Source organism: Sciurus carolinensis, chromosome 16, assembly GCF_902686445.1.
Source record: "Sciurus carolinensis chromosome 16, mSciCar1.2, whole genome shotgun sequence".
Taxonomy (NCBI): Eukaryota; Metazoa; Chordata; class Mammalia; order Rodentia; family Sciuridae; genus Sciurus; species Sciurus carolinensis.
The window spans coordinates 50,490,169-50,514,609 of NC_062228.1; the positions used below are offsets into that span (position 1 = coordinate 50,490,169).

The 24,441-nt window shown below is 46.3% G+C and overlaps 2 protein-coding genes across 2 annotated transcripts; one reads left to right on the forward strand and one right to left on the reverse strand.

Annotated features, from left to right (window-relative positions):
* Positions 1-272: 272 nt before the first annotated feature.
* On the reverse strand, positions 273-7,129 carry LOC124966677 (cytochrome P450 2A13-like). Its single transcript, XM_047528218.1, is given in 9 exon segments — positions 273-506; positions 1,072-1,209; positions 2,374-2,584; positions 3,291-3,499; positions 3,502-3,633; positions 4,787-4,947; positions 5,187-5,336; positions 6,552-6,711; positions 6,988-7,129. Coding segments are annotated over 7 exon segments (1,044 nt in total). The 5' UTR covers positions 6,628-6,711; positions 6,988-7,129; the 3' UTR covers positions 273-506; positions 1,072-1,104.
* LOC124966676 (cytochrome P450 2G1-like) lies at positions 6,991-24,188 on the forward strand. Its single transcript, XM_047528217.1, has 9 exons — positions 6,991-7,183; positions 16,301-16,463; positions 17,723-17,872; positions 19,152-19,312; positions 19,556-19,732; positions 21,201-21,342; positions 22,433-22,620; positions 22,836-22,977; positions 23,681-24,188. The coding sequence occupies exons 1-9, from the start codon at positions 6,992-6,994 to the stop codon at positions 23,860-23,862; spliced, it is 1,497 nt and encodes a 498-aa protein (XP_047384173.1). The 5' UTR covers position 6,991; the 3' UTR covers positions 23,863-24,188.
* Positions 24,189-24,441: the final 253 nt, after the last annotated feature.

Genomic DNA, 24,441 nt, shown 5'->3' on the forward strand with positions numbered 1-24,441 from the left:
CCTCTCCGTGGGTTCCTGAGCATTAACCAAGTAGATCAGGATTCATTTAGCACAAGCTGACACAGAGTAGTTGGTGAATGTATTATGGCTGGTATTATTCACTGGTCACAGCAGTGTGAGGTTCCCCTGGCCCCCGTTCCAGCTCTTAAGCATCTGTCTCTAGCTAGATGAGTAGTCCATTCTCTTCCTTCTCCCATCCACCTGTTCCCCTCTTTCCTGCTCCTAGTCACCACTTCCCCTAGTCCCACCCCTCCCACTGAACCCTCCCCTGGCTCCTTCCCACCCCTCACTGGGCCTGCTCACCCTGCCCTGGCACAGCCCTGGTTCAGTGTGACAGGAAGCTCATGGTGAAGTTTGGTGGGACCCTGACTGAACCCTGGGGTTTTGGGACAACTTTATGTCCTGGGGTTCCGGGGAACACTTGAAGCCGAAGTTCTGCATGATGGTGGTGAGGAAGAGAAAGAGCTCCATCGTAGCCAGGCCTTCTCCCAAGCAGCTCTGCTTTCCTGGGGAGGAGAGGAGGGAGGGTGGAGGTGAAGTCAAGTCTTACTGGAGCCTTGCCCCACTACCTGATCCCTGTTTCTTTCTCCCAGGGAGCAGTGGCTGCCATACTGTGACCTGAGAGAGTAAGGGAAGGGAAGACTCTATCCCTCTCTGAGCCTTAGTTTCCCTGGTACATGAGATGGAGGGCTATAGCAATGGGCTATTTTGGGGCCATGCATCATTCCCCAAATATATTCTTATATATGGCCTCTGCTGTCTTTTCCTTTCTAAGGGTCTAAAGATCTGTGTGTGTGTGTGTGTGTGTGTGTGTGTGTGTGTGTGTGTGTGTTTCCTTGGAAGGAACTCTTTCTCACTGTGAACCTTGATTTCCCCCAGGTTGGAAAGGGATTTTACATTTCCCTGTGGCCTGGGTACAGACACTTGGTGATTGGGAGTCATGGGGGTTGCAAGTCGTTGGTCCAAGGGGCAAGAGGAACTTCCCAGCTGGAGAAAGACACTAGACTGCAGGGAGGATGGAGATCTGGGATGAGGGAAGTCCAGGTGGGTGTGAGCCACCTGGTCTCTTACCCATGGAAAAGGGCACGTGAGCATCAACCTTCTTCAGCCCCTTGTCATCCAGGAAGTGCTGGGGTTGAAGTCGTCAAGTGTGGAGAAGATCCTGGGGTCACTCAGCAGGGAGCCCAGCACACAGATCACATCAGTGCCCTAGCAGGTGAGAGGAAGGGGGATTTGACAAGATGGTGTGAGATATATGTACCGAAGGCAGTGAAGTTTAGTTGGGGTTGGAGGGAACTTTGTGGTGGAGGTGAAGGGAAATGGGGAAATGAGGTATTTGGGGGTCTTCTCTGGGAGAACTTTGTAGGACACGAGACTACTTTCACTCTCTCAGGAAGTTCAGAGAAGATGGGGTGTGTGTCCTAGGACAGGAGGTTGGGGCATATACTGCTCTTGTCACTCAAGGAAGGAAGTTGGGAGGACTTGGAAGTTCATGTGCTCTGAGAGAGAAGATTTGGGGACTAGGGTGAATTTCCCAAGGCATTAAGTGTGGGGGAGATATGGGAAGTAGGAAACTAGGTGGGAAGCCTGAAGGGACATGGTGATTGAGGAATTCTTTGCGTATTGGAGGCCTGGAAAGCCTCTAATTGAGAGGGAGCGCTGGGGTCCCAGGAGGTGAGTTGGATTCCTGCTATGTGGGGCAGGCCAGCACCTTGGGTAGGAAGAAGTCCCGAAATCTGGTGTCCTTGGTGACCCTGTGAGCCATGGCCAAGGGCCCACATTTGTGAATCTTTGTATTTCATGGATCACTGCCTGTGTGTAGGGCATCTGGGTTCAGTCCTCAAACTTGGGCTGCTGGATCCTGCCAATCATCCTTTCAGTCTCCTCATGGACCTTGGCTTGAGTTTAAGGCAGAATATGTTTGGGTATCCAGGGAATCTCAGAGCACGGATGGTGGTTCATCTCTACACTGTGAACCTGGGTGCATGACAGGTATCCATGTATCACATGCATATACGACATTGAAAATGAAAGTCAGTGATACACATTTTTGGCCAGTGCCTCATTAACCTCTTCATGCTATAATCATAGGGGAGGTACATTGGAGGAATCTTTGTTGATGACCCTAGGATATGGGAATTTGGCCTTCACTGGGCTCAGCAGAGAAGTGATATGGCAATTACTACAGAAATTTTGAATATTTTCTGTAGCTAGTGAGACTTTGCTAAACCTGATATCTTAATATCCCCCTGTCCTCACGTACCAGGGCATGTCTGAGGGTCCAGGGACGTGGCAGACTTAGGGTCATTGTGTTAAGCTCAGAGGAAATTTACAGTCTATCAATCCCTACTTCCTTGTCCCCTCCAGTCTTACCTTCCACATCTGGGTGCTTAATCTGAAGAGCGTGGTTCTGCTGGACTCTGTGAAACAGAAATGAAGAAGTCCAGCACAGCCAGCACCAGGTTCTTCTTGTAGAACTGTCAGGATTATTCTTCTCTTGCAGGGGTTGTGGACTTCAGGCTGAGACCTTTTACCCCAGTAATGGCCTGGGTATTTTTCCTGGACCTGTCTCCTAGGTTCAGACCTACGGTGGGGAGAGGAATCCTCAGTCTCCAGACTGTCTGCAGGTTTCAGGGCTTTGCCAGGCTGCTGGCTCTGCCCAAGGTACTCATCTCACTTCCTTCGGCTGACTGAGTGTCTGCCCTTTAATACTCAGCTTATTTGCCATGTTTTCAATGGTAGGATATTAGAGGAATGGAAAGAGATTGGGAGATGGAAGGCAGAGATGGAAGATGGAGTGAGTCAGAGGGACAGCAAGGTTTTGAGATGCCCACTGAGAACTATAAATGACAGTACCCTCTTCCTTCTGTAGAACTCTTGAAGCTTCCTCCATAGAAATACCCTCCCTTGACTTTTTGAACTTCTGACTCCATAAAGTCCCATTGCATTATGCACAGAGAGGAGTCTGAGATCCAAATGGGAGCGGGGGCCCTCCAGTGTGACAGAGTAAAGTCAGGTCCTGTCCTAAGGTAGGAGACAGGGTGTCTGAAAGCCCCGCCTCAGAGTTGCAGGGACACCTGTTTGAACTAGGGTCCACTGCTGCCTGCTGTGCAGCCTCAGCTAAGTTACTTGTGCTCTCTGGGCTGCACTTTGCTCATTTACAAAATTGGGGTTATAATGGAACCTTGTTAAGAGGTCTTGAGGGTGCAAATAGGTGAACACCTTCAAGACTTTCAATATTCCCTGCACACAGTGTCATGCAGGTGGATGCTGCTATGGCCATGTCCTACCTGGAGCAAGGGCTCAGTGGCTGGAATAGTGATGTCTGACTATGTTTTGGATTGTGAGGAGCCCAGTTTGAATGGACTTCCTTTCTCCCTCCTCCCCATCCTGATTCCCCTGCATTGGCTTTGGACCTCCCCGCCCTGGCTGCTGGCTGCACCTCCTGCATGTGAATGAGAGAGTAGTTGATGACGTCCCACGGGCAGTTGGCAGGGAGTTGATGGGGAGCTGGGTGCACTGGTTCTGCTCCACCCTCTTGGCTGTGAAATCCTCCGGCCTCTGCATGTTCTTAAAGGCCTGTTGCTGTGGTCCTGGCAGGTGCTTCATCACTGAATGGAAGATTTCAGAGACCTGGGGGTGTGGAGAGAGGGTGCCAAACAAAAGTAGTTGTCAGAGGAGAGCACCCAGTGTGAGTGGTATCTGTTTCAAGGCCAGGATGGTACTGGATTTTGGGCACCTGTCTGTGGTGTGGGTGTTTACATGGGGATGGATGGCAACATGAATGTACATTTTCTTATTGATGAATGTGAGGGTCATTGTCTGAGAATGAGGTGAGATGGATGGGGCACCTATGCAAGTCTCATACATGCAGGTGAAGATGGATAGGTCATACATGTAGGCACTCATGTGTTCAGGTGAAGTGGGAATGGGTAAACTCCAGGATTTGAGGTATTCAATGGGGCCTGTCATGGAGGATCCAACATTGAGGAGGTAGGGTATTTAGGTGGGCTCTGTTTAGTCAGTTGTCTAGATGCTTATTGGATTTTACATGGTAGTTTCCTGATAGGTGTTCATCATTAATGTGGGGCTGCCTTTCAGATGTTAAAGTGGGGTGTGAATTTAGGTTCAGGTATGAATTTAGGTTAGATGTTCAAGTGGACAGTATAGGGTGCAACTCTGTAAGTTGTGTGAGTGGGCTGAATTGGATGACCCTTACTGGGTTTTTGGGAAGAACATGTCCAGTATTTACATGAGGTATCTTGGTTAGGGCACTGATCTAGTTGTTAATGCATTTAAGTGGGTTGAGTAGGGGTTACTGGTGTAGCTAATCCAGTAGAATGGTTTGGGGCAGGCATGCAGAGGTCAAATGATTTTGGTGTCCTGAATTTTGCAGCATCAGGTGTTCAAGTATGTGGAAGGTGGATGAGGTGGTCTCTTCTACAGGTGTGAAGACATTTAGAAGCGCTAGAGAGAGAACTTCTGATAGATATTTAGGTACCTTGGAATGGGAGTACCTGCACAGGTGAGAACTGAATGGAGGCATTTATCTTCCCTGTAGATGGTGTTGTGGGGGTATGTGTTGAGATATCTAGGTGACCTTGGGGAATGGTATTGGACATGATTCCTGGGCTCTTGTTCCACAGTTCAGTTCCATAGGAGCCTGGGATGATTAAGAGGAATGTTATCTGGCAGAGTATGGAAGTTTTGAAACGTACCTCTAAGTGGGAGTGGTGTTAGGTGTTTGTAGTAAGGACCTGATAGAAGCAAAAGTGGAATATGTTACCTGCCCCATGGGAGAAGCTGCAATATTCAGGGTTTCCCCCATCATCCACAGCAGTGACAGGAACTCTTTGTCATCGTAGTCGGAGCGGTCTCCAAAGACAATGGATCTCATGATGTTGGCAACCATTTTGCTCAGGTGGAAAGTGGGATCAATGAAGGTGCCTGTGAGGTAGTGTGAGGGAGGGGAGAGCATGGGATTGGGAGAGTCAACTTGCTGGTGTGATGGCAGCCTGAGAATTCCAGGACGACAGTGCAGTGACGCAGTAACTCCCAGCATCAGACCCCAGAGCTGGGGCACAGGAGCCTTTCCCCAACTGTGTCACGGTCCCAGGCCACCACCCAGGTCATCAGCATGGGGCTTTCCCTTCTGCTTACTGAGCACTCTGGGGTTCCCTGCTCACCGCGTGTGCTCCGCAGGGCCTCGATGAGGAAGTCTGCCTCCTGCTGGATGCGATGCTCAGTGCCCCGCTTCCCCACGTGGAGTTCCCGCAGCACGTGGAGGCAGAAGCGCTTGAGTTGCTTAGTGCGCTCCCCGTTGCTGAAGGCCACACCTGGGGTGTGAGCACACGGGAGGGCAGAGGTCACCCAGAGGCTCCCGCCATCCATAACCCACCCCTGAGGAGGCTCCTGAGGTTCATGCAGTGGGACAAAGACGGATCCAGAGGGAGCGTGAGGGAGCCTCATGATTACAACTCAGAGCCCACGTCAGACACACCCAGAAAGAGGAGACGGCCTGGGAGGGGACAATCAGGAGAAGAGAGTTGGGCAAAACAGAGAGGTGGAGAGAAAGAGGTGCAGAGACACACCACGGTGGGGAAGGAAGGAGAGGGAAGGGGGAGAAGGCTGAATGAAGTGAAGGGAGACTGTGGGAGCTGGAGGAGACACAGGAGCTGGGCGGGTTGTAGGGCAGCTCCACATGGCTGAGAGGCTCCCTGGCTAAGGCTTCTGTGGGGTGGTTTCCAGTGAGCAGCCAAGGACACAAACACTGATTCAGTGTGTGTACCAAGGTCACAAACATTTGCTTGTGCCCATGTGACCAGTGATGCAACCTGTTGACCTTGTGCCTCTCTGGCCTCCATATAAGATAAGCCTATGGGAATGGCTTGGGGAGTGGACTAGGGGTTGGCTAGGGGCCAAATGGAACTGGCTGGCGGCTGACTAAACGTTGCTGCTGCCTCTGAATAAAGCAGGTCAACTCCCCCAACAGTGTCTTGCATCTTCTTCCATCTGCAGGGATCCTGACTCTCTTTTCCTGGGTCTGTGCTCCCCCTGACAAGGAGTGTAAACTGAGCTGGAGAAGATGAAAAATCAGGAGAGAAACACTGAATGTCTGGGAGAGGAGACAGTGACACAAGGAGATAGAGAAAGTAGACAAGTGAGGGTTCTGATGGGGGAATAAAAGGGAGAACAAGACACTGAAGGTGAGGATGACAAAAAGATGAAAACTTCCTATAACTTTAGAAGGGCAGGATGCCAATAGAGAAATGTTGAGATCTTCTAGATAATGGGTCAGTCCAAGAGCAGAAGAGACCTCTCCTGGGAGGGAACAGGGAGACAGGAAGAGTAAGGGAGGGAGAAACTGGGACACAGAAAGCTTAAGGCAGTCCAGAGTGAACACAGAAAGAGGCAACAATGGATAGGGATGTGGAGAAGAGCAGACAACGTCTCTACAACCTGGAGGGGCAGGTGGGTTAAAGCAGAAAGCTGGGGAAATTAAGGATACCATGTACACCTGCCCACATTACCCCACACCATGTCCCCCTCACCATAGCCTTTGAAGAGGTGGTCAAAGGTGGCCTGATGGCCTCTCCCATTGAACTCCTCAGCCTGATCCACCAGCATCTCCTTAACTGCATCACATCCACACACCACAACCCAGCAAATCCCCAAGTGGATGGTGAACACGGGGCCTTAGTGCATGCTCATCTGTTGCAGGTGGTTGGATTGGTTAGAAGGAAGGCTCATTCCCTATATTGGTCCAGTTTCCTCTTGTCAGTGTTGCAATTCTCCAAGGCTCTGACAGTCAAGGGGTTTAAATCCCAAGACCTGGAATTTCCTGACTAGGAACTGGTTGCTGAACCTGTAAAACTCCTGTGTCTTCAAAATCTGACTCATTGTGGTCGACCCTTGGCCACAGAGCCACTGTGGACCTGGGCAGCCCCCATGCCCACCAGTTCCACCCACCTCCCTGCCTGGTGGCACCTTCATGAGGCTGTTGTATATCTTATTCTTTTCCAGCTGCAGGAAGTTTCCAATGAAGGGCAGTGGAGTGGGACCTGGAGGCAGCTTCCCCTGGAGACTCCTCTGCTTCCAGACAGACGTCAACACCATCACACTCAGGCAGGCCAGCAGAGCCACCAGAATCAGCTCAGAGTCCAGCATGGTGGTGGAGTTACAGGTAGGTGTGATGGTTGGGTGGCTTGCATTTATTGACTCTGGAATAAAACTATGACCTTTGGTTCCATGTATGATCTGTTTCCTTTCCTATCTGAATCACCTCCTCCATTACGAACCTTGACTAGTGTGGATATCGAATGAACCCCTGGTCATCCGCTGATTCTGTTGGTGTCAGCAAAAGTCAAGCCTGGGAAATATTCCTTGCCAAAGGTGAGGGTTTTTTCAGTCTTGACTCTTGGCTGTCATGCTAACAGTTATCAGAAGTCCCAGGAGAATGGATTTCCTGAGTGCTGCAGAATGTTCCTATCACTGAAACAGTAGGATAGCTGCAAAAAATGTTTTCTAGCTCTGTAACTTTTTAGTGCACAAAGAAGCATCTTGATAACTCACAAGCCTTGACAATTTATAATGCCCTATAGTTTAACTTACTGATTATTAAACACTATGTAATAAACTATGTGATAAACTCATAGAGCTTGTTCTGAGTCACTGTTCCTGTATCAGAGTGTCCCATCTTTGCTTAATAATGTCTCTGTGTTTTGTCTCTGTGATTTTCTCTACATCTAGTCGCCCCTACTCAAGAATCCTTTGTTGACGCTGTGTGGAACAAAGGATCAGAGTTAATATGTTAGTGGAGTTATGGGAGAGTCTTCAGGTGGGCCAAGGCATACAGAATCCATTGGTTAAGTACTAAAACTCAGACGTCTGAAAGCAGAGCATGGATGCCTGGACTCCTCCCTGGTCAATTGATTCTGGATTCCAACCAGGAGGAAGGCTCTGCTGCCATGTGAAAGATGGTTCCTGAGGTGCAAACCTGTGTACTAATCCCAGCTCTGCCCCAAGTGACCTGGGGACGTCTCTGTTCATGTTTAAAATGAGGATGACACACAAAGACATGAAGACCCAGTGAGTGCAAAAGTGAAGGGCTCAGCACAGCACTGGCATGAAAGGGACGTTCAGGAATCTCCCTGTCACCCATGTTCATCCAGCACCTGATTGACAGTTCATGCTGTAGTCTACTCAGTACCTGCCCCCAGCTTTGGTGCACCCTCAGTCCACCACTCAGTCTCATTTATCAAATCACTGCCCCCACTTACCCTATTTCCTCCCCTGAGATTGCATTTCAAATGGCTAAGGAGCCTGAGTTAAAGAATAGGTTGTTGAATGATAATAATGGCGCCATGCTAACGGCTTTAAATACATCTAATCCACACTACAGCCTTGCAGGGGAGGTACTGTTCTTGGTGCTCTAATTTCACAGAAATGGAATCCAAGGCTCAAAGAAATCGGGTATCTCATTCAGGATCACACACACCAAGAAAGTAGCAGAGGCAGGACTTGAACCTAGCTCCCCCTCACCTCAGGACATTCCATAAACTTAGACATGCTCTCAAAGGACCCAACTGGAGGAAGTGAACATGAGTGTAAAAGGGGCAAAATGGATGAAGACAAGAGAATGGCCCCAGGAGCTTGGTATTTGAGGGTAAGTTCACAAGGGAGGCTAGACATTATATAATCCTGAGGCCATGAGAATCTCCTTTGTGGTATCCAATTCCCAGGACTTTCCACCCAAAGATATTCTGGTTACAGTGGAAACTGAACTTGGGGATCTTCATAACCATGGCCCACAGCCAAGGACAGTTCCTTCTTCCTGGAGTTGTGGACATCTGAGAGGTCTTCATCCTCTTCCTGTTTACTATGTGTCTGTCCTGCAGATCCTTACCACCTGCAAACCTGTGAGCACAAGTAGCACAGTGCCCAAAGGCAGGACTCCAGTCTCTCTCTTACACCGATGAGGCCATTGGCTGCATGTCAGCCCTGCCTTTTGCCAGTCTCCCCTCTCAGTCCATCCTTTCACCCCTATACCAACATGTTCCCCTTCTTTCTTCAGCCTTAGGACTCTTCAATCTGGGCTGATCTCAAGAGTATACAAAGCATGGCTTCACGTCTCAGCCCGTCTTGTAGCGAGGGGTTCCTTTGAGACAGGGAGTGAGTGAGATCTGAGGGGAAGTGATGTGTCCAACCTCCAGGTGGTCTTTTCTGATCCCGTGCCCCATTGCCCCGTGGGTTGGAAAGCAGACCCAGGAAGTGAAGTAGTTCGCCAAGTTCAGCCATGGAGATCGGGGCAATGTCCTGGGAAATGGTGGAGCTAAAGGTCGAAGAACCCTGGCTTCGTAGACTTTGACTGCACATACTGACTGGCACATTGGAGATAAATCTATGTTGATGAAGCCACTGTTTTCTTGAGTCTCTGATGTAAATGGATACAGCATCCTTTTTATTATGACTTTCTAATTGAAAACTTCCAGCCCAAACTTTATGGGAACCACACACCTCCAGACTCAGAGAAGCCTGCCTCTGGCAGATCATCTATGCGTCCCTAACTGCCCATGTTCCAGTTTCAAAAAGTCAACCCCCCACACTCATTTATTCAAACTTCCATTCTTTAGTTTATTTATCATCCAGACATTAGAAGGGTCCAGCAATAGAAGGGTTCATTCCCCAGTATGCCTGCTTCCCTCCTTAGGAAATTCCTCATTGATTGGCTTACTTTTCCTACTGACCCCCCTGACTTCTCATGGATTCCTGGGGTATATTTTCACTTTCTGTTGTGAAGAGAGGAGAGGTTGAGGTCTGGTCTCTTTGTCACCTTTAGAAGCAAAGAGGAAGGTATGGAAGGAATGGTGAGGGGGACCCAGTGTTCACTGGGGAGAACACTCAGCACAGACACTCAGAAATGAGCTTCTACACAGTTCTGGATGACCCATGCAGGGCTTCTCACTATTACTCATCTACCAGTTTTGTTTCAACACACATGCTGGTTAGGATGAACCCTAATTCAACCTGACTGGTGTCCTCATAAGAAGAGGAAATCACACACTAAGAAGAGGAACTTACACACAAAGCAGAGTACATGTGTACAGAGGAAAGATCACATGAATACATAGAGAAGGTAGCCATCTGCACATTAAGGAGAGAGGCCTCAGAAGAAACCTAGCCTGCTGACTCTTTGATCTTGAACTTCTAGGTTTTTTTTGTAGATGGACACAAACCTTTATTTTATTTATTTTTATGTGGTGCTGAGGATCAAATTCAGTGCCTCACATGTGCTAGGTGAGCACTCTACCACTGAGCCACAACCCCAGCCCTTTGAACTTCTAGTTTTAAGAATGACAATAAAATAAGTTTCTATTATAGCAGCAGAGACTTAGACATAGTCCTAAAAGATTAATAGATTTCCCAAAGTTTCTGTGCTCCAGGAACTTCAGGAGGTAAGTTTCTCTGGAAATTGGGTCCTTGAAGATGTAATTAGTTAAGATGAAGATATACCATTGCTAAATATTGTGTTCTTATAACAAGAGGAACAGAATAGACACAGGAGGAGAAGAGCTTGCCAAGGGAGTTGCACAGGGAGAGCACCACGTGAGGATGGGTGCAGAGATTAGAACAAGGAACACCAGGGACCACAGGCAAAGACCTGGAGTTAGGGAGAGGCAAGGAAGGAGCCTCTCCTAGAGAGTTCAGAGACAGCGTGCACCTGCCGTCACCTTGATTTTGAACTTCTGGTCTCCAGAACTGCAAAGGAATACATTTGTATTGTTTTAAATCATCTCGTTTGTGGCATTTCATTGAGGCAGGCTTAGTAAGATGACATGGAAATTACAGGGCAGATCTGAAAAGTCCAAACCACAGGGAAGAAATTCCCATGGGTATGAAGTGGACTGGGCTCCTTGGGAAGGCCTGCACTTGAGTGTTCCTGGAGATCACCAGATCGGGCTTCGGTTGACTCTTTATGGGAAAGTTCACTAAAACTTCTCCTGTCAGGTTGGGTGTGCAACTCTGTCTTTAGAGCTCTTGTCCAGTGTGTTCAAAGCCTTAAGTTGATTTTAAGTGCTGGGTGGGGGGGGAGAGAGAGAGAGAGAAAGAAGAAGAAGGAGGAGGAGGAGGAGGAGGAGGAGGAGGAAGAAGAGAGGGGAAAAAAAGAAAAAAAAGCCACTGAGTACAAATATTCAGGCAACCTGTTTCAGAAGTATCATTCACTAAAGCAGGGCTCTGTCTCCAAAATGAATTAATAATCATCTAAAATATTTATTAGCTTTTCTATTAGGACAGTAGAAAGAAATTTTGGAGCAAAAAGAAGAAAAGTCAAGGTGGCAGAGATGGGCTAGGTGCCCCCCAATCCTGCTTCTTCCCTCCAGGCACACAGGAGGTTGTGTTTCCCAAGACTGCTCATAGCTGTTAGGACCAAGAACATCAGCCCGTGTCTTATGTGGACAAAACTGCATCTTCTTGGGTTGAGTTCATGTGACTTGGGGCATTGTTTGTTATAGCAGCTAATCACTAAGATGGGGGTCCAAGCATATAGCCCTTGGAATTGTACTAAAATCCCTTCTCCTTTCTTCCTCAATTCACCAGCTCTCTGCATTGCCTCATCCCCACACCATTCACTCACCCCTGTCTCTTTGCTCTTCACCTTTTCTTCCATCAACTGCCTTCCTCACTTGGCTTTCATAGATATGCTGCACAACTGCTTCATGGAATTATAAATTGTCTTCTGCTTTTGGAATTATAAGTTATCTTCTGCTTTCAGTGTTTCTTCCCTGAGTCTAAGCACCTCACAACTCCACTATTACTGTTTTTCTCTACGATACCCACTCCTTTCTTAGTTTTTCAGGTGAGATTGACTGTGGTCATTCGTATGTCAGTCATTTCTTTCATGTTAATTACATATGGACTTTTGAGTATGGCAGTTTATAATGGGTTAATCCAAAAGTAGCCTAAAAAAATTATTTAATTCTCTTGCACATTCTAGACATTCGGTGGTTATCAGCATGAGATCAATATGGTTCTCCATGGGGTTGGGCTCTTCTATTTTATTGCTCTACTGTGTGTTTTCCACTCCCAAGTTCACATCATGGTGCAGGTTGACGACTAGAGCGCCAGTCATTGATCACACATCCCACCTGTCAGAACAGAGGAGAGGGCCAGGTGTGATGGTGCATGTTCCTAATTCCAGTGATTTGGGAGGTTGAGGCAGGAGGATTCCAAGTACAAGGTCAGCTTCAGCAATTTAGTGAGGCCCTGAGCAACTAAGTGAGATCCTGTTTCAAAATAAAAAATAAAAAGGGCTGGGGATGTGGTTCAGTGGTTAAAGCATCCCTGGGTTTGAACCCTTGTACCAAAAAGAAGAGAAAAGTGAGGGGTGGGGGAGGGAGAGAGAGGAGAAGTAGAAGGAAAAGGGGTCATGGGGTTAAGGCATGGACATGGATAGAGATACCAAGCAGCTGCCACATGACCATCCTGCTGTCCTGTTGGCCAGAACCTAGTTATGTTGTCACGTTCACATGTCAGTCAGGCTAGAAAATATGTATTATTTAACTCTAGGTGGCTCTGTGGCCAGTGACAAACTAGAGTTACTTTTGCCATGGGAGAAGAGATAAGAGATTTTTAGGAAACCATGGGTGGTCTCTATTAGGGTGCACATAGGCTTATTTTTCTAGGGATAAAATTTCTGACTTTTGTCAGATTTCCATATATGAAGGAAGAAAAATGGTAAGAAGCCACTGAAACAAAGGGGTAGAGATACTGAGCTGAAACTAGACAGAGACAGAAATGCAAAGAAGTGCCTCTATGAAGGAAGCCATGATAGAGCTTGGTGGAGTGGTCTTGGAACCTCCTGAAATTTTATTCAAAACTTAGTGCATTTTTCTATGAAGGAGGATGTAAAGTTTTCATGAGGGTCCACAATCCCTCAAAAATGGAAAAGAAGCAGAGATCACATTTTGGCTTCCTGTTGTGCAGGTGGGAAACTAAGGCCTCGAGGGAAAGGTTCCTGCCCATTGTCACTGGGTGCCACTGGGTAGGGGGAGTCAGCGTTAAAGCCTCGTGTGCACAGGTGTCTTTCACCTCCTGACACTGGAAATGGTCACAGTTGGTCCCACCTACTGCCTCACGGGTGCCGTCCAAGTTTAACACATTCAGTCCTTGAACAACCTGAGGCAGGTATCATAACACTTGTGTAATCTCTGCAGTAATTTAGCTGAGACAAGTGAGGCGACTTTCCCTGGGCCATGTGATTTTTTTAAAAAAAATTTAGCATCACTTTTATTTTCTTGGTAGGAAACTAAGAAATTTCATGAACTAAGAAATCCACTGTGTCATACATAACATGATCAAAGGTTTTAAATAGAATTCATGTCTTAACTCTCATTTCCCACCTTTCTCAATAAGAAAATCTACCTCTTTTAAGGAGTTGAAAAAATTATCCTACATTAACCATACTGAAAATAAACCTCATTAATTTAAGACTGCTTCTCTCTAACCTCTTTGCTTTCAGTAAGTAGGATTTCAGAGCATGAAAGTTGATGGGTTTTGTATGGCTTTACAGTTCCTTAAAATAACTAAAATAAATTTCAACCTGGAAAACATAGTAACTAATTCTACTTTATGAGTTTTATACTTGTGGCATAGTATATGGTTTCAGGAGTATAATAAGGAAGTAGAACTCCACATAACACTTGAAACCCTGCATTACAACCTTTATGGGCACAAAGTTCTGTGAGTTTTACGCAAGTTTAGTCAATCCTCTTCATTAACTCAAGGGCAAGCAGGCCCTCTTACAAACAAGCAGCACCTACAAATGGCTCTCAGGATAAAGGTGCTCACACTTTGAACAGTAACATGGATAATATGGAGATGTGATTGCACACCACTATGCAATGAAACCTCTTCCTTCCTTCAGGGTTACTTTTCAGAACACAACAGCTTTTCAAAAAAGCCTGAATCTTGTATGTATGGCTCATCTCCTGGTAAAAGTCAGAGCATCCCACTAGTCCTGGGATGTGATCCACAGCCAGCTGTCACTGTGATCCACTAATTTGTACAGGTGAGAGGGAAAGGGAGAGAGGAAGAGAGAGAGAGAGAGAGAGAGAGAGAGAGAGAGAGAGAGAGAGAGAGAGAGAGAGAGAAAGTCCTCATCTTTGGACTGTGGGGTGTCAACTAATATTTTTCAGATAAGAAAGTTGTCGTGGCCTCTGATGCAGATGACCAATGGCCACTGGCAGTCTACTGGGTCAGTTCACGTAGGCAGCAGTCAAAGAAGTCCACACTGAAGGCTGACTCACCCTCTTTGGAATGGCATGATCCATGCCACCCCTGTTGTCCTGGTGTGCACAGAGGAGCAAGAAGTGTGCAGGTCACAGAGGCTATAAGTGTGACAAGTGGCCAAGCTGGGCAGTGACCCAGACTCTTGGCCGGGTTCCAGAGTGGGCTTTCTAGGGGCTGCTGGGGGGCCCCTGGGCTACAGCCCCTCCTGCTGGAAGACCCGTTGCCTTGTCCTTAGTCACTGATGCGCAGGTGCTTGGCACAGTGCTTGGTCCTTGGGAACTCTGTGCAGCATTTGTTTGTGTGATTTTTTTTTTGTGTGGTGCTGGGAATTGAACCCAGGACCTTGTGCATGCGAGGCAAGCACTCTACCAACTGAGCTATATCCCCAGTCCTCTGTTCAGTATTTGTGATCTTCACATGACCCAGTCTGTGAAGGCAGGAAAGAGGTGCAAGGAACTGGGAAGCAGGAACCTTATGAATGTGATTGACTTTGGTGCAAAGAAACTCCAGGGTCACACGAAGAGGAACTGGGTATGCTGGGATTTGAAGTTAGAAATGTCTGAGTCTTACACACACACACACACACACACACACACACACACACACACACACACCAGCAGCAAAGATAAATTAGTGCAACCAGCCTTGGATTGTTATTATTTAATATTATGTTGAGTAGGAAAGACTTGTTGAAAAATATACTTTCAATTGATTTACTTTTCTTACTACTCGGAATTTTCATCTTTCTTTATTAAAAAAAGTTAGCTTCACCCCTAACCAAAGGGTGAACAGAGGAGCCATCTCTGTTGTTGATCAAAACTTTCTAAAATGGTCTGGTTACCCGACTTGACAGATGGGGAAACTGAGGCCCAGAGGTCAGATGACTCGCCTAGTGAAGAAAAGATGGAGCTCAAATGAACACAAGCCCTCTGAACCTAAACTCAGTAACCTAAACAGATCCCTGGCAGCCTTCCACAACCCACAGGGAATGTTGGACCAGGGGAAAGTGGAGGGACTGGAATTATAAAGAAAGGGGAAGGGCCCCTGTAGATCTCCCTGGGTGAATTTGATTCACTTTTATCTAGGTGGGAGATTACAGGTTATGTAAATCCTCCCCTCAGTGATGCAGTCTCTTTCCTGATGGTATCCATGCCCAGAAAACCCGAATCTCAGGGTGATCAGATTTCATTACAAGCTGATCTCTCAGGACCTATTTAGGCAGGACTGGGGCCCAGGACACCACCCGGCCAGGCACCATGGAGCTGGGAGGGGCCTTCACCATCTTTCTGGCACTCTGCTTGTCTTGCCTGCTCGTCCTCTTTGCTTGGAAACGAATCAACAAGCGGGGAAAGCTCCCCCCAGGCCCCACACCAATACCTTTCCTGGGGAACCTGCTCCAAGTCAGCCCTAATGCCACTTTTCAGTCTCTCATGAAGGTGAGTTTGTCTGCCGCCTCTCCTGGGGTAGAAGCGATTAATCTTGAAGTCAGATACACATGGGCCCTTAGGACTTCTAAACACAGGCTCTGAGAGACAGACGGAGAACCTGAGGATTCTGAAATTCCAGAATCCTAAAATCTTGGAAGCATGAACTCCAGGTGCATTGGAATGAAACTCTCATGATTTCAGGAGGTTGGGATCTTATATCCTTGAACACAAGGACTCTTGTACTTAGATTACACTAGCGCTTTGAGACTGCACCAGAAATCTCAGGCTTCTAGCAATTCAGCATTTCAGAGAAAGAAATATGGATCTCAGAGTTCACGTGATCCAGGTCCATCATTTTACAGATAAGGAAACTGGTGTTTCAGAGTCGTGGGTGGTTCATGCCCAGTGTCCCAGGAGTGAAGATTTCCATGCCTTTTCCCCAATAGTCCTTCCAAAGCTCAGGTCTTATTTTGATCTGTTGTTCCCACACTTGAATGCCTCTGAATTTTCCCTCCCCTAAAATCCTTGGTTGGTCTCTATGTGCTCTAATCCACCCTTTCTCTGGTGTCTCACTTCACTCCCAGCTCCAGAAGAAATACGGTCCCATGTTCACTGTGTACCTGGGTCCCCGGCCAGTAGTTGTTTTGTGTGGGCATGAGCTGGTGAAGGAGGCTCTGGTGGACCGAGCAGATGAGTTCAGTGGCCGTGGAGAAATGGCTACATTAGAACGAAACTTCCGTGGTTATGGTAGGTAACAATCACCCCAACCACCAGAAACGATAACAATTTGCAATGGTATGTTCCAGGTGCTGTGATAAGTACTCTACAGGAATTATTGCATTGACTCCTTTCAGAAAACCATTAATATTATACTAATTTTGCAAAAGAAAAAGCAATGTTGAGAAAGATTAGGCACTGTCCCACAAGAAGTGGTGGAATATCTTTGCTTTGAACTCAAGACATCTGATTCTAAAGTGATCACTTACTATGTTATTTCTGTTCTTACACTTAATGAATTAGTGAGTGATGATCTTTTGTGTACCAGATGAAGCCTTCATAGCTTATTTCTTATCTTCATATACATACACATACCTGGCACATACATCTCTGACCCTTCAACTTAGGAGGATTCTTTACTAGTGATACCCACATATCTTCTGCTAATTCCCTATAGACTTTGATTCAAACCAGGCTCATTCTTTCCATTTTTCATTTCTCTTTCTCTCTCTGCCTTTTCTTTCTTCTGTCCTTTGCTCAATAAATCTACTAAAGCATATTCGTTATTCTTCATATACAAACATCTTTCCATTATATTCTTTATACATCTATCAACTAATTATCCATCCATTTATTAATCCTTCCATCATTTGTTTATCTGTTAATCTTTCTGACTACCTTCAAACCTTTACCCATCCATCTCAAACCATTCACATATTAATGCTTCACCTAGCCATTCAATCTCCTTCATTCTTCTATCCCTCAGTCATCCCAGTAACAAACTCTTAATCAACCAAAAAATGTCATTAGACAATTCACCAATCTGGTAATTTCTAAATAAATCTTACTACATGGTAACTCCTTTTGTCTAGGAATATTGATGTACAAGTGTGAGCTTCTGTGTATACCTATGTGTAGATCAAGAGAATCCATGTGGTGCACAGAAAATAGAACTAGTATTCTAATTCCTGGGTACTGTAATTGGCATTATACCCTACCTCCTCCACTTTCCTCTGCACTCATTGCGTTATTTACCCAGTTCCAGATTTCGGTCCTATAGGAAACTCTCCTTTATCTCCCCTGATCATTCCTAGCCTGATTCCCTTTTCCTCCACCTCAGTCTGGATTGCTTTTGAGGGTACTGAAGGAAGGGAATCTTAGTCTCCCCATTGAGCCTGCAAGGTTGAGAGTGGCTTCTTCAAGAGTAAAGAACTTTTATAATCCACTCCATCCTTGTCTAGCACAGGGAGGGGAAGGGAGGGAGGAGCCTCATTCTCAGATCCTGGCAGGTGTAGCTCTGTCCAATGGAGAACGATGGAAGATTCTCCGACGCCTTTCTCTGACTATCCTGCGGGACTTTGGGATGGGAAAGCGGAACATTGAGGAGCGGATCCAGGAGGAGGCTGGCTACCTACTGGAGGAATTCCGGAAGACCAAGGGTATGGGGGTCACAGGGGAGAGCTACCAGGCGACTGGGTGGTTATGGAGAGCTTAGTCATGAGAAGACGGGCTTCAGTGGGAAGAAGAGCTGAAACGGAAGAGGATGGAGGATATCATAGATGTGCTGAGATGTCCAGCCATGTTGCACAGTAAAAAGTACCAGAGACCATTTGTCTAGAAACTTTCATCTCTGGCTCTCACTGTATCTGTGAGCCCGTGATATTATAGGTAGGTTATGATGATACGTGAGTTTGTATATTTTTCTGGAGGCAGGACCAAATTTTATTATGTTTATACATTTTTATTGTGGTGAATAACATCAAACTTACCATCCTCACCATTTTTAATTGTACGATTCAGTAGGGATAGGTATGTTCAGATCGTTGGAAAAGAAATCTGTAAAATTTTTTTCATTTTGCAAATCTGAAACTCTTTACCTATTTCATTATTCTTTTCAATGAGTCCAGTTCCCAATGAAAAATAGGGTCTGAAACCCATGAAATCTAGAGATAAAAGACACAGAGGCTGAGAAATATGTAAAAAAAAAGATAAGAGCTAGAAATAGAGATAAATTTCTATAAATCAGAGATTTTTTCATCTGGATTCTGTGGATAATTTATAGGATCTTTATAAAGACTTTGAAAGGCATGTACCCTCAGAAGTTATTTGTCAAAATGTGCTTTTGTGAATATGTACATTGTTCCGGAACAAGTGTTCCCAAATCTATGTTGTTGATCTGCATCCCATTTTACAGATGGTGCACCTGAGGACTTGAGGAGGATTTCCTCAATAGCCTAAGTGGAATCAGTGAACTAGCAGAGCCCAGGCAGTCTTCTTCTTTTATCCTTTTGTTGTTTTCAGTGCTGGGACTCATGCCAGCTAGGGAAGCACTCTACCACTACGCTACACCTCCAGTCCTTCTCTTTTAAATATGGCTCTTACCATCACTTTCCCCCCAAATCTGTGACTCTTATCTGCAAATGCAGTTAAGCAACAATAGCAAAGAAATAATTAAGCCCCACCAGCATTTCTTGAGTGCTAACTACAAGTCGAGCACTGTGTTAAGCATTTTATATGGATCTTAACATGGAATCTTCATGAAAAAAGGGGTTGGTTATTAAGCCAGTTTGCAGATTGAGAAATCTAGACTCAAACATAAAATTGAGCTGATTCACACATACTATGAAGCAGTTGATCCAGGACCCAGGTTTACCACTGAATGGTCCACAGCCCAGATTACTAATGATCACCTCCGATGTAGAAAATGTCCATCACCAGGTGCCCCCATTGATCCCACCTTCTTCCTGAGCCGCACTGTCTCCAACGTCATCAGTTCGGTCATCTTTGGAAGCCGCTTTGACTACGAGGACAAGGTGTTCCTAAACCTGCTGCGGATGATCAATGAGAGCTTCGTAGAGCTAAGCACCCCCTGGGCACAGGTGCCTACTGGTCACTTCTCTGTCCATCCCCCCCAGCCTCAGTTCCATAAGCACTTGCCTCTCCCTCAATCTTCCACAGCCCTGGAAGCCAGCTATCAATATGCCCAAATCTCCAGGAAGCCAAAGGCCACACCCGATTCCCAGACCCAGCACTGCATTTTGCCCAGTTCCCCAATTCTAGACACAGTCAGCCTGGTGACCGCTATCCAGTCCTGGAAAGTCCTCTTTGCCTGTTCCCCGCAGCTCTATGACATGTACTCAGGAATCATGCAGTATTTTCCAGGAAGACACAACCGCGTCTACTACATGATGGAGGAGATTAAGGACTTCGTTGCTTCCAGAGTCAAGATCAACGAAGCATCCCTGGACCCCCAGCACCCCCGAGACTTCATCGACTGCTTCCTCATCAAGATTCACCAGGTGCTCGCTCCCCTGCCCCAGTCCTCTTCCCTCACCTCCTTCTGGTACCTGCAACTTTAAGCCCATGGGCAGAGGCTGGGGAAAAGAGAGTAACACTACTTCACATGCTTCGTTCTTATCTATAGATGGGATACAGAAACTGAAAGTAGAAACTCTCACAACCTCTAAACTTCCTTAAGTTGATGAAATAAAATTTACTTATTTTTATTGACATGCATTACTTGTATATATTAGAGGTTGAGCATTAGTCTGATATTTCCATGCATCATCCCATGGCAGGCACTGATCAAACTCAGCCTCCCTTTTCCACCCTCCGCTTTCCAATCTCTAGCAATGACAGTTCTTCTTTCTGGTTTTTTAAGCTTGTACATGGGAGAGAGAACATGTGGTACTTGTCTTTCTGTGCCTGGCTAATTTCACTTAAGATAATGAACCTCCGGTTTTATCCATTTTGCTGCAGATGGAAGGATTTCCTTCTTCCTTGTGACGACTAACTCCCCATTGTATGTGGATATGCCACCTTTTCTCTATCAAAAATAAGCTTCAAATCTAGAAATTTTGGTAACAAAGAAACTGAAAATCTTACATTTTACCAATCATATATGCCAGTGGCTTAACAGTTGTGGAAAAGTGGAGTTAGTCTTCAGAGTTTTAGAATTTGGGAAATTTAGAAGCTTAGTTTTTTTTATTTTTTTATTTTTTACACTTGAACTTAATCTTTAAAAAGTTTGAAGCCTCAGAGATGTAAAAATTTATAGGCTTAATATGTTTGTATTATTGATTCCTAGAATTTTAGACATTTAGAAGTTTCTATTCTTATCTTATGGAGCCTCAGCACTTGGATATGCAGATGCTAACACACAACAAGGTGGGGAGGGGAAGAATGGAAGTTCAGTGGATTCCACAAGGGGGAATGAAGGGAAGCAGGGATGGATGGGCAAAGGGAAGACGGTGGAATGGATGTGACATCACTCTCCTATGTTCATAAATGAATATACAACCAGTTAAACTCTGCATCGTGTACAGTCACAAGAATGGGATCCTAATTAGAAAAAGTTATACTCCAAGTATGTATAATATGTCAAAATATACTCTGTTGTCATGCATATCTAAAAAGAACAACTAAAAGAAGTAAATAGAAAAAAAAAAGAACCTTAGCACTTGGTAGTTTAAAGTTATAAACTCTAATGTCTCCAAACCTTCAAATCTTACAAGACACTGCTTCCTTCTCCGGCTCTCCTTCTCTGTCCACTCCAACCACAGTGGTCTCTGCCCTGTTCTTCGTCTAACACACCAGGGCTCAGGGCCTCAGCTCCTGCCTCAGGACCTTTGCTCTGGTTGTTCCCTCTTCCAGACTTGACTTACCCATCTATTGCCTTTTCAAAAATGCCTATGCTGCTCACATGGAGAAAATAAGAAAATAAAGACTTAAGAGGGCAATGCTGTTTATTATCCTCCTCACTTTCAGGATAAAAATAATCCACACACAGAATACAACCTCAAGAATTTGGTCCTTACCGCAGTCAACCTCTTCTTTGGGGGCACAGAAACAGTGAGCTCCACACTACGCTATGGATTTTTGCTGTTAATGAAGTATCCTGAAGTGGAAGGTGAGTGTTCACCCTATATAGCCCATCCTGCCTGGCACCTCCCTAACAGGAAGGAAGGCATAATCTTGAAAATTTAGGGTCCCACAGTCTTAGACTTCACCCTGCAGAATACCAGGACATGGAATCTTGGAATCTCTGGCTTGGGAGGCCATGGATGCAACCTTTGGCTTGGCACCTGTATTTGCTTCCTACGACTTAGTAGCTTAAAACAACACACATCTGTTACCTTAAAGTACCGAGTTCAGAAGTTCAGATAGGTTTGATCAGACTGAAACCAAGGTGGAGCCTTTTTGAGCTTTTACAGCCTCCGTCCTTGTATTTCTGGGTTCATGGCTCTTTCTTGCTTCTTCGAAGTCAGCAGTGCAGCATCTGCAAATCTCTCCCTGCTTCCTCAGCTGCCATACCCCCTTTCCCAACTCTGGTCCTCCGGCCTCTCTTATACAGACACACCTGACTGATTATATTAGGGCCATTCTGGATAATCCAGGGTAATCTCTCCATCTCGAGATCCTTCATTTAATGGCATCTGCAGCTCCCCTTTTGTCTTTTTGTCACCCTATTACATAACTTTCACAGGTTCCAGGGATTAGGAGGTGGATGTTTTGGATGACCACTGTTGAGCCGAAAGCATTGCCAAAATCAAATAGAATCCATCTCCATCGAGTTACAATCTGGTCTGGTTGTTAATTCTAGTAATGAGAGATTTGTTTCTCTCTTGAAAAAAAAATCTTCAACTTGGACACTCTTCCTAATAAGGCAGTTCAAACCAAGCCAAAGTCTTTTTTTAAATTTTTTTGTCAAAACTCTGCATGTGGAAGCCCAGCTGGAGGCAGGACATTGGCCTGCTCCTCGGTCTTCCCTGGCTCATTGGTGTTTCCAAGTACAGATCAGATGGTCCAGCTGGCATTCTGGGCTGGGGGCATGTGCCTCCCAGTGTCTGACGGGTGTCTGCTGAGCACCCCTGATGTGTCAGTGTCAGGTGTGAAGGATGTCCTTCACCAGCTCACGTGCTGGAGAGTCTTAACTTCATGGCGTCTGCAAACAGAAGCACCTCCTGCCCTTCCCTGTCTTGTCTTCTGCCTTCTTCTAGCCAAGGTCCATGAAGAGATCATCCAGGTGATTGGACCCCACCGGACTCCACGTGTGGAAGACAGGGCCAAGATGCCCTACACAGACGCCGTCATTCATGAGATACAAAGGCTGACAGACATCGTGCCCATGGGAGTCCCCCACAACGTCACCCAGGACACTCATTTCCAAGGCTACTTTCTGCCCAAGGTTTGGTTGCTCTCTGTTTCTCCTTCATCCTCCATGGCGCCCTTCTCTCCTTCTGGTCCTCGCTTCCGCGTAGTAACCAGGCCTGGCTCCACTTAGCTTCTGAGATCACATGAGGTCTGGTGGGTCCAGGCTAGTCTGGCTGCAGACTCTCTTCCTGGTTGTCCACCCCACCGTCCAACACTGATTTCTTCTCATTGCCCCCATCTTCACCCCAGGGCACAGATGTGTTTCCTATACTTGGCTCAGTCCTGAAAGACCCCAAATACTTCCGCTACCCAGATGCCTTCTATCCCCAACATTTCCTGGATGAACAGGGATGCTTCAAGAAGAATGAGGCCTTCGTGGCTTTCTCCTCTGGTAGGTTTCAATGCTATGGGTTCCCCAGGTAAATTCTAGAACATTCTTTTGAAGCCCAAGTCAGAATGAGAAGCTGAGGACTATGTCCTGGAACTCTAAAGTTCTAAAATCCCTGAGTCAAGGGCTGTTAAAACCACTGGCTCTCATGTTTAGAAAAAAAAAAAGTTAGAGCAGAGCAGCACTAAACAAGAGATCAGCAAAATTTTCCTATTATGAACTGAATACAAAATAGTTTAGGTTTTTCCAGCTCTGTGATCCTTGTCTGAACCCCTGCCACTGTACTATGGAACTGACCATCAACCACACTGAAATGAACGAGCATGTGTGTGAGTCCATGAAATTTTATTTATGGACACTGAAATTTGAATTTCACAAGTTTGAAAAACCTTCGAGGAACTGAAAAGGTCAGAAGTTGGAAATCCATGGGTCCTTTAGAACCTTTCCATCTTGGAATTGATGGAATCTGAGGCACCAGAGAAGTAGCTGCCCCATGTTGAGCCCCTCCAAGAGGCAGGTCCTAGCTGAGCATGGACAGTAGGAGCCTGTTGAATCTTGCTAATGACCCTATAAAGTGGAGACAGTCATGACTCTTGACATGCTGATGAGGCAGCTGAGGCCCAGTGGGCGGTCAGGCCAGATGCCCCGCAAGCTCTGAGTACCTAGTAAATGTGACCTCATCGCCCACCCTATTCTGTGTGGGCAGGAAAACGCATCTGCCTGGGGGAGTCCCTGGCCCGAATGGAACTCTTCCTCTACTTCACCTCCATCCTTCAGAACTTCTCCTTATGTCCGCTGGTCCCTCCGGCGGACATCGACACCACTCACCGGTTCTCAGGCTTTGGCAACATCCCCCCGATTTACAAGCTCTGCCTCGTGGCCCGCTGAGCGCCCCCTGCCGGCAAGGAAAGAAGAGTCAGAGATCTGAGCTCTTCTCTTGCTCCTGGACACACCCGTCTCCTCATTTCTCCAAACTCTCCCAACCTGAAAAGAAGTCACTCGGTACGGTGATGGGACCACAGGTCAGAGGAGGCCATCTGAAAGCACACAGCCGTGTCTTTGCTTTTAGAAAAGCAATGAACTGCCCGACATTTGGCACAAGCCCATAGGTGTACGTTCTCTCAGTTCCCTCTGCCTTGTTTCCGGCTGCACCAAACTTCTGTAGATTCTGTCTTTTTTGTTGTCCCCTTGCCTGGGTCCCGATACTGATCATAATGTAGTCCACAATCTTTTCCTGTTCCTACTTTCATCTTCACCCTCCCCCCCCCAATAAAGTCAATACAGAGCTCAAGTCTGTTGCATAGAGCAAATTTGTTGTGCATCGTGTGGAACATGTAAAGTTCAGAACACAACCTGAGCTTTCAGACTTCCTCACCACCACTCATCTTCGCTACCCCCAGGGGCTTCCTGCTGGTTGGAACACCACACATGACACTCCAGCGCCAGGCATCTTGAGGGGCATTACTC

Coding starts and splice junctions, on each gene's coding strand:
- LOC124966676 (XM_047528217.1), top strand. CDS start 6,992: ATGAGGCTGTTGTATATCTTATTCTTTTCCAGCTGCAGGAAGTTTCCA. Junction 7,184..16,300: donor GCATGGTGGTGGAGTTACAG/GTAGGTGTGATG, acceptor CTTCACTCCCAG/CTCCAGAAGAAATACGGTCC. Junction 17,873..19,151: donor GGAATTCCGGAAGACCAAGG/GTATGGGGGTCA, acceptor GTCCATCACCAG/GTGCCCCCATTGATCCCACC.